This window comes from Trachypithecus francoisi, unplaced genomic scaffold (assembly GCF_009764315.1).
Source record: "Trachypithecus francoisi isolate TF-2019V2 unplaced genomic scaffold, Tfra_2.0 Lachesis_group2, whole genome shotgun sequence".
Classification (NCBI taxonomy): domain Eukaryota; kingdom Metazoa; phylum Chordata; class Mammalia; order Primates; family Cercopithecidae; genus Trachypithecus; species Trachypithecus francoisi.
This window is the reverse complement of record NW_022681465.1, coordinates 146,332,037-146,350,054: the sequence shown is the minus strand read 5'-3', so window position 1 is coordinate 146,350,054 and position 18,018 is coordinate 146,332,037. Positions and strand designations below refer to the sequence as shown.

At 40.3% G+C, this 18,018-nt stretch overlaps 1 protein-coding gene across 2 annotated transcripts in view; it reads right to left on the bottom strand.

Moving 5' to 3' along the window:
* Positions 1–248: 248 nt before the first annotated feature.
* Positions 249–18,018, bottom strand: part of PRELID2 (PRELI domain containing 2) — a 106,923-nt gene continuing 89,153 nt past the window's right edge. For both annotated transcript variants that reach the window (XM_033180782.1, XM_033180781.1), the window contains exons 6-7: positions 5,944–6,013; positions 249–1,602 (exon numbers count right to left, since the gene is read on the bottom strand). In XM_033180782.1, the coding sequence (XP_033036673.1) occupies positions 5,954–6,013 (60 nt within the window). In that variant the 3' untranslated portion in view covers positions 249–1,602; positions 5,944–5,953. The remainder of the gene's footprint in view (positions 1,603–5,943; positions 6,014–18,018) is intronic.

Genomic DNA, 18,018 nt, shown 5'->3' with positions numbered 1-18,018 from the left:
TGCAGTGGCACAATCTCAGCTCACTGCAACCTTCACCTCCCAGGTTCAAGCAATTCTCCTGCCTCAGCCTCCTGAGTAGCTGGGATTACAGGCATACACCACCACGACCAGCTAATTTTTTTGTATTTTTAGTAGAGACAGGGTTTCACCATATTGGCCAGGCTGGTCTTGAACTTCTGATCTTGTGATCCACCCGCTTCAGCCTCCCAAAGTGCTGAGATTACAGGCGTGAGCAACCACGTGCTGCCCTGATTTTTATCTTAAGAAGATGAATTCCAAATTATTACCTCTCCTGAAGATTTTTTAGATAGTATGTATTATATTTTGGCTTCTGATCACGAGAAATGCAAACTACTGCCATCTAAGTTTCAAACAGTAGTACCACCTTACATTACAGTTAAAAAGTACATTTGCAAAATGTTTTACATAATAGTGGCTTCCATTTCCTGGTCTTCTACTATGCACCAGGCGCCATGCTAGGTGCTTCATAGGCATGATCTCTGATCAGTTCAACAATCTCACAAAGTTAATTCTATCATCTTGTTTCACAATTTTTTTTTTTTTTTTTTTTTGAGACGGAGTCTTGCTCTGTCGCCCAGGCTGGAGTGCAGTGGCCGGATCTCAGCTCACTGCAAGCTCCGCCTCCCGGGTTCCCGCCATTCTCCTGCCTCAGCCTCCGGACACAAATTTTTTTAAATGAGGTTCAGAAAGATTTAAAATTTTGTTCATGATCACTGAGCGAGTAGGTGCCAGCACTTGGATTCAATCCCAGGTCTGTCTGTTGACTTAAAAACCTACACAAAATTACTTTGTTTAATCATCATAACGCATTGGTGGAAAGACTTGTGCCTGATTATCCCCATTTGCCCAATAAAAAACAGAGAGGTTAATGATTTGCTCCACATCACAGGACGAATCAGCAGACAAGAAACTGCCTTCCCACTCTTCATTTCATGTTCTTTTCAGAGGACCAAATCACAGTTTACATGTTACATTCTAAAGGCTATACTAATGGCAGTTACATATTACTTATGGGTAGGATAAAAATCTCCTGATTTCTGAGAATCTTAAACATTGTTATAAATACGGCTTAGCTTCAACATAAGTCTGGTACATTCCTGTTTGTTCCAGTCCATGCATGAATCAGGTACCAGTTTCAACTCCCTTATTGGTTCCAGAATCCCCTCACAAATCCTATGAACAATGGTGCTGATAACATAAGGACGCAAGCACCCTCTCCAGGCCTTTATCCTGTCCTTAGCTGCTCTCACACCATCACCAGACAACCAGCAGCACACCCTGAGGAAGGGCACACATCATCTTACACGGGTCTTTTTCCCTTTATTTGTAAAATTATAAAGAGATTGTGTCATAAAAATCCAGCAAGAAGGTCTCATCTCCCTGAGTTCCACCATTCGAAGCAGGATCCCAGAGGAGGGTATCATTTTATGTCCTGGCAAGAAAGTCTTCTCTTCTTGAAGCTGCCGACACTGTATCCTCAAACCTATATTCCGGAAACTGTATCTGTGATGTGTTGTGGTCAAGAAGTGATTCTCAAAAATAAAAAATAAAAATAAAAAAGTAGACATGGATACAGCTGTCCTGCAAGAGAAAGCAAACAGGCTTTATCACCTCATAAACATGTCTCACCAATCAATACTTATTTGCCCTCTTTTCTGAAGCAACTCTTTAGAGTCCACTTGAATTCTATCACTACGGATAATTCTTGAAATTGCATTTCTCCCTCCTAATGATCTTCGAACAAGGCAAGCACTTCATTTTATTAAGTCCAACTACCCAAAGGAGCTGGTTCAGAGAAGAGTTAAGATATAGCTAAAATTGAGGTCTTAATCATTCCAATGTGATAGAAGTCTGCTATGCTGTCAAATCTCAACAAGCCTGATCTCCCAACTGCCAGTGGCAAGAACAGACAGATGTCAGGGTTATTTGTTTTATTCAAAAATGACAAGAAATCAAAAATCTATCAAATGGATGTGTCAACAGCAACGCCACAAGCATATCGGTTAGTGAGATTTATGTGTCTCCATTTTGGCTCATGACAAAAATCACCTTCTAAGCTTTCTAATCTTCAAATGCCCACTTGGACATACAGGTCAGAGAGTTCTGTGAAGTATCTTTAATGTTAGGTACAATGTAGAACGTAGTCACTTCCTATGTGAATTTAAATTATGCAAATTTAAAATATGGCATGACATAAAAATATTAAATACTGTCTCCTTATGCACATTTCTGCAAATCCCACAAAACGTCTTTTAAGTATCAAAAATTGCAAAATTCCAAAGCTGGCAAATTGAGTAAATTATAAATAGCACCTACCCTACAGCCTCATCACAGTGCCACTTTATGTGCCAAACTAAATGCCTATATGTCTACTCCATTGTGTACGTGCATTGGAACTTTGTGAGCAATTTTAGTGACCACTGTTGCTGGTATTTTAACTTTCTGTTATTATTGTAATACCTTTTTATGTCTTAATATAAAATCAGCCAAGTCTTCACAAAGTGTTGATGTTAGAGCTAATGCAAGAAAAACAAACTGTCAAACTGTATTTTAAAAGGCCAATCACCACAACACTCCTTGATGTTAATTTAGGACACTAACTCAGTAGGCAAAAATTTTCTTCCAGAACCAGACAGTAAATATTCTAGGCTTTGCAGCTGTAAGGTCACTGTTAATAACTATTCAACTCTGAGTTGTAGCTTAGAACATAGGAGCATAGTTGTGTTCCAATAAAACTTTATTTATAAAAGCGGGAAGCAGGATAAATTTGGTTTATGGGCTGTAGTTTTTTGATCTCTACTTTATTATAGCTATAGAGCTAATTTCCCCCACTTCTTTTAATGTAGCATTTTACAACTCATGAAAACAATAGTACCCCCACCTACAACCACCCCCTCCATTTTCCATACAGTTATTTGAGAAATTAAAAAGTTCCATTAAAATAGGCACATTTCAAACTTGAAAAACTCTGTAAGAATAGTCAAGAAAATGGTAAAAAAGTAAAAGAATAAGCTGGCAGCATTTGATGCAACATCAAATTGTAGATTTATGTGGTAAGAGTACATACATACATATACATATATCCCCTCCTTTACAGTTACTCCTCTGAGAAAACTGGTCATGAATTTTGAGAGTTTGAATTATGTAAATCCTTCAGGAAATTTCATTGCATTGAATGCATTACATGCAACTGTCCTGTACTAAACTCCTTGTTATATTCAGACCTCGACCATTTCACTTAAGAGAGGAGAATAAGTTGCTTTTCACCAACAATACGATGTCCCAAGTTCATGGCTTAGCCCTCAACCACAGGACAAAAAAACAAACAACAACAACAAAACACACCAGCCTGGGCAATATAGGGAGACTTCATCTCTACAGAAAAGGAAAAAATTAGCCAGGTGTGGTGTACACGCCTATGGTCCCAGCTACTAAGGGGGCTGAGGTATGAGGATTGCTTGAGCCCCAGAGGTCAAGGCTGTTATGAGCCGTGACTGCGCTACTACACCCCAGCCTAGGCAACAGAACAGCGACACCCCGTCTCAAAATAAAACAAAACAAAACATAGAACATGGGTAACAAGACAATAGGTAATGCTGTAAACTTGTTTAATTTACTCATCTTCACTACCAACAATTTAAATCCAAATCAATTTAAATCCAAATTGATTTAAAGTACAAGTTGATGTGAATCTCACCTCCCCTCTTTTCAACGGCATTTTCTCGAGGGTGGAGCCTGGCCACATTTAAGCAACAAAAAAGGGGGCAAACAAGAAGCTGAGATGCTAAAATCAGGGAAAAGCCATACAAAGAATATCATTCTTCCTATTAATCCAAAGTTGACCAAATACACGACAATAATATCTAACTCCTATTAGCTTTCTCAGTGCCCTGACATTTCATCTGTCTCTACCCAGAGATGTGAACTCATTTGAAACTGCCATTCTCAAAGTGTGGCCCCAGGACCAGGATCACCATCACCTGGAAATCTGTTAGAAACACAAATGCTCAGGCCCCATCTCAGACCTACTGAATCATGACTTGGGGAGTGGGGCCCACCAATCTGTGTTAAATCCTCCAGATGACTCGGATGCTCAAGACAGTTTCAAAACCACTAATTTGAAGTTTGAAGACCAATAGGTGTATACGCTTCCCATGGAAACGGAGACCCCTCATTCCTTCATTTACCTTGGAGCTGACTCGAGATCCCACCCCCGAGAGTAAGATGGGATCTGTGCCTAAGCATGCAAGTGCAAGAGGTGCTTAGTGAGCCTCACAAATATGCTAGCCGAGAAAAACAGGGATATGTGGCCAAGTTGTTCTCTATAATTTTCTAAGGAACAGGGTGGGTGTAGGAGTAAACTATATTTAGATCCAATTCCAGCATTTTATGAGCACCTGCTGTGTGTATGCCTATACTAAATGAAATTATCCTGTTTAGCTTTTCCAGTAATAAAGGAATCTATTAATATGTATTAAGTAGACAGAGATTTAATATTAATCAAAATGGAGTCCAACCTGCAAATAAGCAGAAAGACTTTACAATTCTCCAAATGATGTTCATTCACAGGTCTGGACAGCTTGCTTTGTACACCAAGGAGCTTGTATATGATGTTTCTTTTGCTTCTTTTTGGTTAACTGCTCTCAAATTTTATTGTTTATCACAATTAGAATACCAGGTTGCTTACACAAGACCACATGTCTCGATTAAACCAACACAAGAAAATTTGAGGTAATTCTACATTACCCAAGGCAAAGTTTGTTTTATTCAAAGGTTTCAACTCTCAGATGTTAAAAACCTAAGGCTGGCTGGGCACGGTGGCTCACGCCTGTAATCCTAGCACTTTGAGAGGCTGAGGTGGGTGGATCACAAGGTCAGGAGTTCAAGACCAGCCTGGCCAACATGGTGAAACCCCTTCTCTACTAAAAATACAAAAATTAGCCAGGCATGGTGGTGCACACCTGTAGTTCCTGCTACTCAGGAGGCTGAGACAGGAAAATCACTTGAACCCGGGAGGCAGAGGTGGCAGTGAGCCGAGGTCAGGCCACTGCACTCCAGCCTGGGCAACAGAGCAAGACTCCATCTCAAACAAACAAACAAAAACAAAAAAACCTAAAGCCTATAAATTCTGTAAGATATAGATCTATCATACTCATTTATTTTGGGCTTTGATTCTCTCTTAAATAACTCTGTCCTACCCTTTCCACTATAAAGACCATTCTCCCTGATTTAGACAACAGAAATTTAGGGGGTGGGGATAGGGAGTTGAGTAATTCTGCAATCTCCCACTGTCTGTTAACCCTATACCATTTGCCCTAGATTGGCACATGCTTCAGCACGAGTGCTGTCTTCCTTCCATCCTGTGCCCATGGCAGACACTGTTAACCATCAAGGCGCTCTTACCCAGAGCCTGGGAATTACTCTCAAGACCTCAGAATCCCTTTCAATAGCATTTCAGGCAGCTACCCACAAACAGTGGAAATACAGATGACTAATAAGAGATATTTGTTTCACTGGCCAATCAACATGCCCCTTCCTTGTTTCTCTTCCTGCTCCAATTACACTTCTAAAGCCTTCCTGTGATTCTTTTCAGAACAAAAACATTAAGCTTCAGTTAATCTGAGCTGCAGTCTTTACAAATCTATGACAGCTTGAGGCTCTCAATCATGGTAGATTGTGCAACAGTTTTAACAATTTGAATAGAGTTGTAACCCAGCATGTAATACAAAACTGCTCTGAAAATCAAAGAACCAAGTAAATAAAAGTACTGAAGAGATAAAACACCTGTGAAATAGTATTCTGTGCATATAACTGGGAAATGTGCAGCGTGAATAGCCCAGGGAGGCTGCTTTCGAATACCAGGCTGATAAGCATGAAAACATGGCTTGCGTAAATAATTCTGACTTTGCTTTTGGTACTCACTGATGATTCTTTATTCAGCTAAGGGGGCACCACACTGTTCCTTTAGTAGCATCTCCATGATTCTAATTCCCTACAGAAAGAAGGAAAAAATAAAATAAAATGCCCTATTTCACAGACAAGTACTTTTACATTTATCACAACCTTTTCCCTTCAAAGAATCCAGGTCATGGCCATATATTCATTTCAAAAAGGTAGGCTCATAGCCACACCTGACATTTTTATAATATTTTACTCAGCAATTTCACATACATTATCTCCACATTTGCTCAGAACCACTCAGCGACGTAGGCAGAACAGAGCTTACAATCTCCATTTTAAACATAGGAAAACAGCCCAAGAGTAGTTAAATAACTTCTTGAAAGTGGCCCTGCCAGAGCTAGAATGATAATGGCAGCAGTTAATATTCATTGAACATTTACAAATATGCTAGATTCACTGCTGGGGTTTTATGTGCATTACCTGGGGGTAGCGAGTGCTATGGTGTACCACTGAGATCCCTCCCAGAACTAAAACACTCCTTCCCTTTCCACCAACTTTGTAGGCTGTAGCTGGCACACAGACAACCTCAGTCAAAGGGAACTGCCTTATCTGAAGTCATGTCCCTCCAGGGGCAGCCTACAACATTGGTTGACTGGTAGGTACAGGGGTATAAAGACCTGGCCCCTTCCCTTAATTTGGGACAACTCTGGGGAGCATCCAACCCTCAAAGCTCCCCAAGGGATCAGCTAAGACCTTTGTTTCAAGTGCATTGCAGTTCAAAAATCCCTTCCCATACCCCATGACAAGAATTGTTCGTGAGTGGGCTCTCCAATACCCCCTGCAGGCAAATCTCAAATTGAGTCTGTGTCCCAAGAGCTGACACAGGACACCTTAATACACATAAAACCGCCAAATAACTACTATTCTTACCCACGTTTTACTGATGAGGAAACAGAAACTCAAAGAGGTTTAAATAATTTGCCTGAAGTTACACAACTATTAAGTAATAAAGCCAGGGAAAGAGCATAGGCACCCCCTTCCTTTTCAAAGGTATCCATGAGCTTTCTTGCAATGTTCATTCTGCTACTGTCCATACCCACCTGTCTACTCAGTATCCTGTCCAGAAAAATTCTACCTTGGAAGAAAGAAGAAAGCAGAAATTCCTTTCCTCCTTAAAGGACAAGTTTTACAGACCAGAGGATAAACCTTCAAGTGGGAAGAGTGGGTTATGATGCGATTTACATAGTGGGGTCTCCAGGACATCAAAGTTGGATCCATGGGAAAGGGAGCTGCTATTTTCAGAGACCTGAGCCTGAGAATTATTGCAGAGAATAATTATAAGGGGAACTTAAAATACAGATCCCCAGGCCCCTCCCAGGAAAATTCTGATTTAATGGGACTCAAGCAGGCACCACAGCTCTATGCCCTTAACAGGCACCCATAATTCATCTTATGATTAGGCAGGGCTGTGAACATCAAGTGGTCCTGCAGGAAAAAGGCAGAGATTTCCCACTTGGGATCTGAGACCAGGGATGGGGACAGAGGGTAATCAAAGTCATCACTAGAGAAGACAATAAAATATATTTAACACCAAAGTAGATTAAACTAAAATTAGTATTTCCTTGAGGATTCAGAAGGTCCTTCAGATTCTGCCTGGCCATCACCACAAATACTACCATTATCTTAGAAGGAAAAAGTATTACTGGATCTTGAGAGAATGCTGAGTAGTGAGGAGTGTTTGCTAAACCAAAGCAGTAAACCACAGGACCAGGAACACCACTGTCAGAGGTAGGAGACCTGAGTTCTAGTCACAACTCCACCAGTCATTCTGCTGGGTACCTTAGGCTGATCACTTTTACCAAGGAGTAACATAGACCACAGAGGTCAGGGCACTGGGAGGCAGATGGAATTAGTGCTTTCTATACCTAGCTACACTCTAGCCTTACTAGGGGAAGTCAAAAAAGAAAACAGATTCCCAAGAGTCTACCCAAGAGTGTGTTTGACTCAGTCAGAAATTTCAAGGTTCAGGCCTGAGTCTGTATGTGTATAACATACCTCATGTTGATAAGGACAGTGGCAGGAAAATATTAGGTAGAAAAGGGCAGTCCCTGGTGAGGGCCACACCCTCAAGCCTAGACCTGTGGCCCAAAGTGAGAACATGCATTCCTGTTTTCCCACATGAATGTTGCCTTTTCCAAAACCACCCTGGCCCACCCCACCCCCAATCCTGTAACCCATAAAAACCCCAGGCCCCACCGGTGTAGTGGCAGAGTGGCAGAGGAGAGAGGAGAAGCAGCAGCTGTATATCAAAGAGAAGCAGCTTGATTTCAGAGGGATGGCTTGATGGCAGGACCTTGGAGAATTCAGCCAGGGATAGCCAAACTCCAGGGGAAGACCATCTTTCCACTCCATCCCCTTTCCAGCTCCCCATCCTGCTGAGAGCCACTTCCACTGCTCAGTAAAATCCTCCACATTCACCACACTTCAATTCATTCATGCCACCTGATTATTCCTGTACGCAGGACAAGGACCCGGGTGTGAGTGCAAAAGGCTGTCACACTGACCCTCCACTGAGCTGTTTAACACTTAAGCCACCCATGAATGACAAAGCTAAAAGAGCACACTATAACACACACCCTCTGGGGTTCTGGGGGTCACAGGCAACCTCTAGATGCTGCCACAGGCCCGCATAGAGTTCTGCTCCTGCTGGTTGCCTAGAAGCACTCATCCTGCACCTGCTCACCTGCACGCTCCCCCTCTTGCAAGGGGTTGAGAGCTGTTTGCTGACTAAATGAGCCAACCCCTTCATAAGTCAGGGGAAAGGGTCAGGGAACTATCCCATTTCAATGTGATTCTGAAACACAATCAGTTCATTTACTTGAATTTGTAAATAGCAACTTTACACCATCTCTTCCAACTCTGACAGTCTTGGAACTGATGAAATAGGTTATCCTTCATCATTTCTGAAGAGATAGTATATACTGTACTCTTAAGAGGTACCCGCCATTTAAATAATTAGGGGAGGCTGGGCGCAGTGACTCACGCCTGTAATCCTAGCCCTTTGGGAGGCTGAGGCAGGCAGATCACGAGGTCAAGAGATCGAGACCATCCTGGCCAACATGGTGAAACCCCGTCTCTACTAAAAAATACCAAAACTTAGCCGGGCACAGTGGCAGGCGCCTGTAGTCCTAGCTACTCAGGAGTGTGAGGCAAGAGAAAGGCGTGAACCCAGGAGGTGGAGCTTGCAGTGAGCCAAGATTGTGCCATTGCACTCCAGCCTGGGTCACAGAGCGAGACTCTATCTCAAAAAAAAAAAAAAAATCTATTTGTTTATATATTCATTCATTCATTCATTTTAGCCCTAGGGGAAAAAAAAAATGCTTGGCTGGGCATGGAGGCTCATGCCTGTAATCCCAGCACTTTGGGAGGCTGAGGCAGGTGGATCCCTTGAGGTTAGGAGTTTGAGACCAGCCTGCCCAAAATAGTGAAATCCTGTCTCTACTAAAAATACAAAAATTAGCCAGATGTGGTGGTGCACACCTGTAGTCCCAGCTACTCGGGAGGCTGAGGCAGGAGAATTGCTTGAACCTACGAGGCAAAGGTTGCAGTGAGCCAAGATCACACCACTGCACTCCAGCCTGATGACAGAGTGAGACTCCATAAAAAAAAAAAAACAAAAAAAGAATTAGGGGAAAGGGGATTGGGACCAAGGGATGAAACAACCAGTGAAATGAAATTTAACTAAATTCTTAACAGAAAACTTGAATTGTGCCCCTGTTTGTTCTTATTCCCTTAACAGATCCAGTTAACAAATATGTACTATGCACCTACTACATGCACTGGAGATTAAATGGTGAATGCAGAGATAGTTCCTGCCCTCATGGAGTTTATTTTACAGTCTAATAGATTCCAGAAAATTTTCATTCCCTCATTTCACTTTTTTATTCTAACAAATCTCTGGACAATAATTAAATGTCTTCTTTCTGTTTTCAGGAAGAATAAAAACTATCACATTAATTCTCTTTCAAGCTTTTTTTTTGCAGAGTAGATGCATAAATCCAGACAGGATGACTTTGAAATAAGAAAAGCACACTGCTTCCTTAGGAGGTAAGAACCTGCAAACTTTCCCATCCACCTAAATTAAGACCTCCACCACTTATTGAACTGAACACTAATTGACATAAGCGAAGACTGAGGTTTTCCTTGGGAATTGAAAGATGTTATTTATTGAATCAATTATGTTCACAGGGTGTCAGTTGATTTTTCTTTCCCTTTTTCCCCCCTTTCTTATACCACTTTAGTCTTTTTAAGCAGAACAGTTAGAAATGGAACATGGAGAATGGGGGCAGGGAGAGAGAGGCCAATAAAATGAATAAAAGAGAAAAAAACACCTAACAGGAAAGCTAAACCATGATTTAGTACCTCTCTTTGGTAAAGAAGGACCAGATCAAAGCCCAATCGATAGAGTTCTTTCAAATAAAGTTCCAACGCTTAAATCTCAACCCCCAGGAGATCAGGCTTAAAGGGGCTAAATTTACACCACTTATCTCACAATGATGCCTGAAATGCAGAACAAACATTAAGTGGATCTACCTTTATAGATAAGGCTTAAAAGCTTTTTGGACTGACAAACCATAAACCAGCTTGATTTTATTATTTCTTTCCCCTCTGAGATTTTTTTTCTCTATTACAAGGCTATCTTTCTCTATTTGCCAATGTACAGATAAGGGAGCTATCTCGCAGGTTCATTTCCCTAATACCAGAGCTGTGCTGACCAAATGTATCCCCACAAAGGAGACTCAGAGTCTTTCAGATTCAAAACACTTCACAAATTCTCCACTCTAAGAGTTTCTGAGAAATAACTGATTATTACTAAAAACACAAAACTTGTCTTAAGAGGAGTAGGAATAAGTTGAAACTAAAGGTGGCTAAATTCAAACAGTATATTTATTTTGTTATAAAACTGATCCTTCCTTGAGAAGCTCTGATTTATGTAGGAGGCTTGGAAGAGAGTAATATTAGACCGAACAAAAATTTTCTAAAGCAGTTCTCAAAAGGTACATCCACAGGGAGCTCTTAACAAAAGAGAATTGCTCACTTAATTATCAGTGATAAAAGATTGGTGCTAAAGACCCTCACTGGAAATAATGCTTTCTTGTGGGTCATGTCTTTGGAGTAAACACCATGAACTGATGCACCCACTGTGTGTAATGAAGGGCAGGGAAGCTATGTGGAACAGGGATGCAGATAAGACAAGAAGCCTCTACACAAGGGGCCATTGGCCTCTTCAGAGGAAATAGAAGAATTAAAAATAACTGAAAGACAGACAGCCTCTGAGAAACACTATGCCTTTTAAAAGAAAAAAGTACAGTAATGTGCTGCTTGATGATGTTTCAGTCAATGACAGATAATATATATGATGGTGGTCCCACAGGACTGTACAGGAGCTGAAAAAATCCTATCACCTGATGACTTTGTAGCTGTCATAGCATCATAGCCCAACGCATTCCTCATGTATTTGTGGTGGCGTTGGTGTAAACAAACCTACTGCACTGCCAGTTGTATAAAAGTATAGCACATACAATTATAATATAATAATACTTGATAATGATGATAAATGACTATACAACTGGTTTATATATTTATTATGTTGTACTTTTTATTATTTTAGAATGTACTTCTTCTTATGAAAAAAAATTAACTATAGGGCCAGTCATGGTGGCACTTTGGGAGAAACTGAGGTGGGAGGATTGCTTAAGGTCAGGAGTTCAAGACCAGCCTTGGAAACATACTAAGCCGCCTTCTCTACAAAAAAAAAAAAAAAAAATTAATCAGCCAGGTGCAGTGACATGAGCCTGTAGTCTTACCTACTTAGGATCACTTGAGTTCAAGAGTTTGAGGCTGCAGTGAACTATGATTATGCCACTGCACTACAGCCTGGGCAACAAAGTGAGAGACCCTGTCTCTGAAAAAAAGTTAACTGTAAAACAGCCTATGACAGGTCCTTCAGGAGGTATTCCAGAAGAAGACATTGTTATCACAGCAAATGACAGCTCCATGTTACTGCCCCTGAAGACTTTCCAATGGGACAAGATATGAAAGTGAAAGACAATGAAATTGATGATACTCACTCTGTGTAGGCCTAGGCTAATGTGTGAATTTGTGCCTTTGCTTTTAACAAAAAAGTTTAAAAATTAAAAATTTTAAAAATAGAAAAAAGTTTCTAGAATAAGGATATAAAGAAAAAATACTTTTGCATACCTGTACAATGTGTTTGCGTTTTAAGCCAAGGGTTATAACAAAATAGTCAAAAAGTTAAAATTCAAAATTTTATAGAGTAAAAAATGTTAAAGAAAGCTAAGGTTATTTTTTTATTGAAGAAACAAAAGTATTTGTTTATAAATGTAGTGTAGCCTAAGTGCAAAGGGTTTATAAATCTGCAGTAATGCACAGTAATGTCCAGTAATGTCCTATGCCTTCCTACTCACCACTTACTGACTTGCCCACCCAGAGCAACTTCCAATCCTGCAAGCTTCATCCACAGTAAGTATCCTATACAGATGTACCCTTTTACCCTTTTTCTTAAATCTTTTATACCACATGTTTACTGTACCGTTTCCTATATTTAGCTATGTTTGGAGACACAAATAGTTATCATTGTGTTATAATTGCCTACAGTACTCAGTACAGTATGTGAGTACAGATTTATAGCCTAGGAGCAATTGGCTGTACCATATAGCCTGGGTATGTTGTACAACTGGCTGTACCATATAGCCTGGGTATGTTGCACAACTGACTGTACCATATAGCCTGGGTATGTTGTACAACTGGCTGTACCATATAGCCTGGGTATGTTGTACACTGGCTGTACCATATAGCCTGGGTATGTTGTACAACTGGCTGTACCATATAGCCTGAGTATGTTGTAGGCTCTACCATCTAGGTTTGTGGAAGTACACTCTATAAGGTTTGTACAATGACAAAATCATCTAATAATACATTTCTCAGAATGTATCCCTGTTGCTAAGTGACTGTATAATGGAAGAAAGGAAGTAGAAACTAATATTGCAGGAAGGAAGGACTTGCAGAAGTCACCTGAAGAAGAGGGATTTGAGTAAGACCCAAAGTCTAGTCATGAGTGTGACACACAGAGATAAAGGGAAAGACCAAGCAGAAGAAGGCTTAAGAAAACGGATGGGAGTGGCCAGGTGTGGTGGCTCACGCCTCTAATTCCAGCACTTTGGGAGGCTGAGGCAGGCAGATCACCTGAGGTCGGGAGTTCAAGACCAGCCTGATCAACATGGAGAAACCCCATCTCTACTAAAAATACAAAATTAGCCAGGCATGGTGATGCATGCCTGTAATCCCAGCTACTTGGGAGGCTGAGGCAGGAGAATTGCTTGAACCTGGGAAGCGAAGATTGCAGTGAGCGGAGATCACACCACTGCACTCCAGCCTGGGCAACAAGAGCAAGACTCCGTCTCAAAAAAAATAGAAAAAGAAAATGGATGGGAGTGGGAACTGCATGGAAGGGAGGAAGAGAGGAAAGGAGGAAGGGATCTGCATCCAGTTTTCTCATCAAAAGGTAAGAGAAATACTGCAAGAAATTTCTCCGCAAAGAGATCTTCTACCACAATAAAGCAACTTTTATGCAACTTTTAATCTGATGCTGTCTAATCCTTTTAGATATAGAACTTTATCTAGAAAGTGGAATAACACCTAATAATAACCTAAAATAAACAGCTAAAATTCATTGGCACATACTGTGTGCCAAACACTTTGCCTGCAATCACTTATTTTACCCTCCCATCTCCTTTTTATTTCTTTATTTTTTTGATGAGACCAAGGCTCAGAGAAATTAAACAACCTGTCCAAAATCACACAGTAACTAAACCTCAATTTGACAGGAGGCAATCTGGCTCAAGAATCCAGGATCCTGAATCTTACTACACTGTGGGGATGGGAAGTTTAAATGAGAATGCAAAAGTGAAAACCCCACTACACTGCTGGAACTAGTCTGTGTTGTGCTGCTGTAACAGAATACTATAGGCTGAGTGATTTGTAAACAAAAAGAAACTTTATTTGGCTTATGGTGCTGGAGGCTGGGGAGTCTAAGATCGAGGGAGTGTATCTGGCGAGGGCCTTCTTGCTGTGTTGTAACATGGTAGAAGGCACCACTTGGCAAGAGAGCAGGTACAAGAAACCAAGAGATTGAACTCGCAGTTTCAAGTCCTTTTATAATCGGCATGAATCCATTCAAAGGGGTGGAGTCCTCACTAGCTAAACACTTATTAGGTCATCTCCAACACTGTTGCACCAAGGATTAAGTTTCCAACGCATGCTTTGGGGAGACACATTCAAACCATAGCAGGTATATAGCAAAAGTTTTTTTTTCCTTTCTTTATTGGCTGTATTCAAATAACCTAATAAGTAAATCAGGTATTTTAGTCCTGCTCCCAAACAAAATAACATGAATCTTAATATATGAATCAATATCTAACCCCATCTACAAACTGTTTTAAAGACAATGTTTTTCAATTAGAAATAGCCTGATAAAATGTATGGCTTCAATATAATTTTCTCATAGTAGCTAATAAACTCTTGAGTAAGATTCATTTTTATTTTTATAAGTAACCCAAAATCTTTAGGTGTAACTGCAGAACATTGAACTGATACAATAATTCAGATGTCTTTGCTTCACATTATAAAGCTTTCTCTCTCCTTAAAGAGAATAGTTAATTCTCACAATTTATAATGGAAAAGAATATATCCCCAAATAATAAAGTCTAAAAATTGGAAAGCGACCTTATATTTTCTAGTCCAGAAATGAAACTCTAAGCAAAGAATCAAAACTGGTCTATCTCATTTAAAGAGATTTCCTGCAATCAAATATCAGAATGAAAGATCGATTACTAAATCATTTCCATGTTGCTGATTTTCAAATAAACCCTAACCTAACATGAAGATTTAAGTCACTGGTGTTTTTCTACTTTACACAGTTACTTCCACCACCTTCCAATGTGACTCAATTAATCTATTTTCATTTTGAATTTTTAAAAAATTGACTTGTATATAATTTGATTTTTCCTCACTTGTACTTCATACAAAATATGGCCTCTCCCCCAGTGCCATGCCCATCTGTGACATTTATAACAGTTGATCATCTGTTACCTGCTGGAAACCTCCATTCATGGGAAGCATACTGTTCCTTAGTCCATCTGTGCTTAATTACGAGACAGTGCTTCCTCACATTGAAGAGTAAGGAACTGTTTTAGTGGCTGGCACCAGAGAATTCCAGCACCAACTCCTATACTCTCAACTGTGCCAAAGTAAAAAGCAACAAGGTTCCTATTATTTGCCTTTTATCAGCCATTTTTTCACTGTTCATCAGACTTAAGCTCAGTCATAATTTTCCCTTTTTCTTCCCTATTCTGAGGTAAAGTGGTTAGCAGCATGCTTGTACATTTTATCAACAAATTGTCTTTAACAGACTAAATGAATCCAATTGATGCTAAGCTGCCCAGATAATTCTGCTTTTATCTTGTATCTCTACCCTTCTCCTTCCCCACAGGTTCATGCAATTCTGTGACTTCTGTAAGTCAGTGATGTTCTTTACATAAAAGGTCAGTCTACTGTATCTTCAAGTCAGGTGTTTCCTTTCAACAAAACAGAATTTTTCAAAGCCATATTTCAGTCAAAAACTGATCTCACCAAACCTCAATATTTAATCTAATGATAATTTATTATGGGCTTACTGTATGCTGAGACTTTACCTACATTATCTCATTTAACCCTCTCAATAGTCTTGTGAGGTAAGACAGTTCTGCTGTCACCATTTCCAGGTTAGAAAACTCAGCCTCAGAGAGGTAAATGACTTGTTGAACAAGTCATGTAGCTAGCAAGTGGCAGACCTAGGATTTAAATCTGGATATCTCCACCTCATTCCACAATGAGTGCTTACTTACCTCACTGAATGTGTTTCTGTGCCTGAAAATGGGTGAAGGGAAGAGAATAAGTACACTTCCCTGCAGGATCACTCCTGAAGATTAAATGAAGCAACATATAAAGCTACTGGTACACAACAGACTTTTGTTAACTATTACCTCCCATTCTTCCTGTGTCCTAAAAAGTAGCTACTGACTTATATATGGACTCTATCTGACTAGAGGCCCCTTATAATGGGACTCCCACAGTGCGGCACCTCCCCACATTCAGCTAGAGGCTGGTGACCTATAGGAAATACCAGCAGGGGCTCACCTCACACTTGTTCACATTTTCCTTGCCCTTCGCATCACCTCTAAGAGTCACTAACACTTCTGTTTCACACTACTAGGCCCAGCAGGGTAAACCAGGTGTCCTCAGGTCATAGTGGTCATCAGAGAAGGAACTAGAATCCAGTTCCAGGGAAAGAACTAATTAGCAAGCAGGCTAAGGCCTCTATCTACGAGTCTGCGCTGAGCACATTACATGCCTTCACCCTCACATCCCACCTACAAGTCAGTTACATAAGAAAAATGGAGTTCAGTTAGGTTAAAAAAGGTAACCAAAGACATTCAATTAATAAGTGGCAAAACCAGGCCAGGTGCAGTGGCTGATGCCTATAAACCCAGCACGTTGGGGGCTGAGGTGGGTGGATCACTTGAGGTCAGGAGTTTGAGACCAGCCTGGCCAACATGGTGAAACTCCATCTCCACAAAAAATACAAAACTTAGCCGGGCATGGTGATGTGTGCCTGTGGTCCCAGCTAGTCAGGAGGCTGAGGTTGGAGAATCACTTGAACCTGGGAGGTGGAGGTTGCAGTGAGCTGAAATCAAGCCACTGCTCTCCAGCCTGAGCAACAGAATGACACTCCATCTCAAACAACAACAACAACCAAAAAAAAAAAGTAGCACAATCTAGCTTCACACACTGATTTTTGTGGCTCTGAGTCTTCCGTATACTATCTCCTTGAAAAGGTGTGTTTATAGGGTTTTCTCAAATTACCAAAAAAATGACATGTCAGCTTAGGCACATTCTTTCCTACAATCGAGAAATCATTTCCATCTATATATGCGTGGTTTTAATTTTATTAATATAGAAGAGGCAGTGGACATATAGTTCTTGAAATTACCACAAGAAAAAAAGCACCTCCCAATGTATCCAAATGAATTTTGTTTTCTGCTGACACTAAGTGAAGCTCCCTCGTGCACTCTGGAGAAGCCAGAAGAGAAACATTCCACAGGGAAGCATTTCTGCTTTAACACAATATTTGCCTATTAGAATTCCATTGTGTAATGCCAACATGGAGGGCCCTTCACTTCCCACTAAAAGCCTTTCAGTACTGAATATGGTCCTCATTTCTTGGGGACAAAACCCGCAGTGGGTGAAGGAAGTACAAGGTTAACCAGAGTGCTGTCATTAACAAGAGCAACATAAATATGATAGCTTGACTTCACTCCTCATCCTTTGCATTACCTGTGGAGTGAAGGAACAGCAAGTCCATGGCAAGCTTAGGAAGTGACATTTGTGTTTTAATTCCACACATTTAACACTACAAATTCAAAAAAGTAATCAGAAAAAAAAAAAAAAAGCTACATACAGGAAAGCTACTAAATGATTAAAAAGTAAAATCTCTATAAGCAGATAATAGCCTAAAAATAAACCATCTGCTGTTTTTAAGTCAACTATTTGCAAAGAAAAAAGTGTCTGCAGTGCTTATAAATAGTCACCCCTTATCTGTAGTTTTGTTTTCCACAGTTTCAGTTACCCACAGTCAACTGTGGTCCGAAAATATTAAGTGGAAGATTCCAGAAATAAAAAATTCATAAGTTTTTAAGTGCATGACATTCTGAGAAGTGTAATGAAATCTTCTGTCCTGGCATATGAATAATCTTTGTCCAGCATATCCATACTGTAGACACTACTGGCCTATTAGTCACTCTGTAGCCCTCTCAGCTATCAGATCAACCATTGTAGTATCACTGTGCCTGTGTTCAAGTAACCCTTATTTTACTTCATAAGGGCCCCAAAGTGCAAAAGTAGTGATGCTGGCAATTCAGATACGTTGAAGAGAAGCCACAACGTGTTTCCTGTAAGTGAAAAGGTGAAAATTCTCAA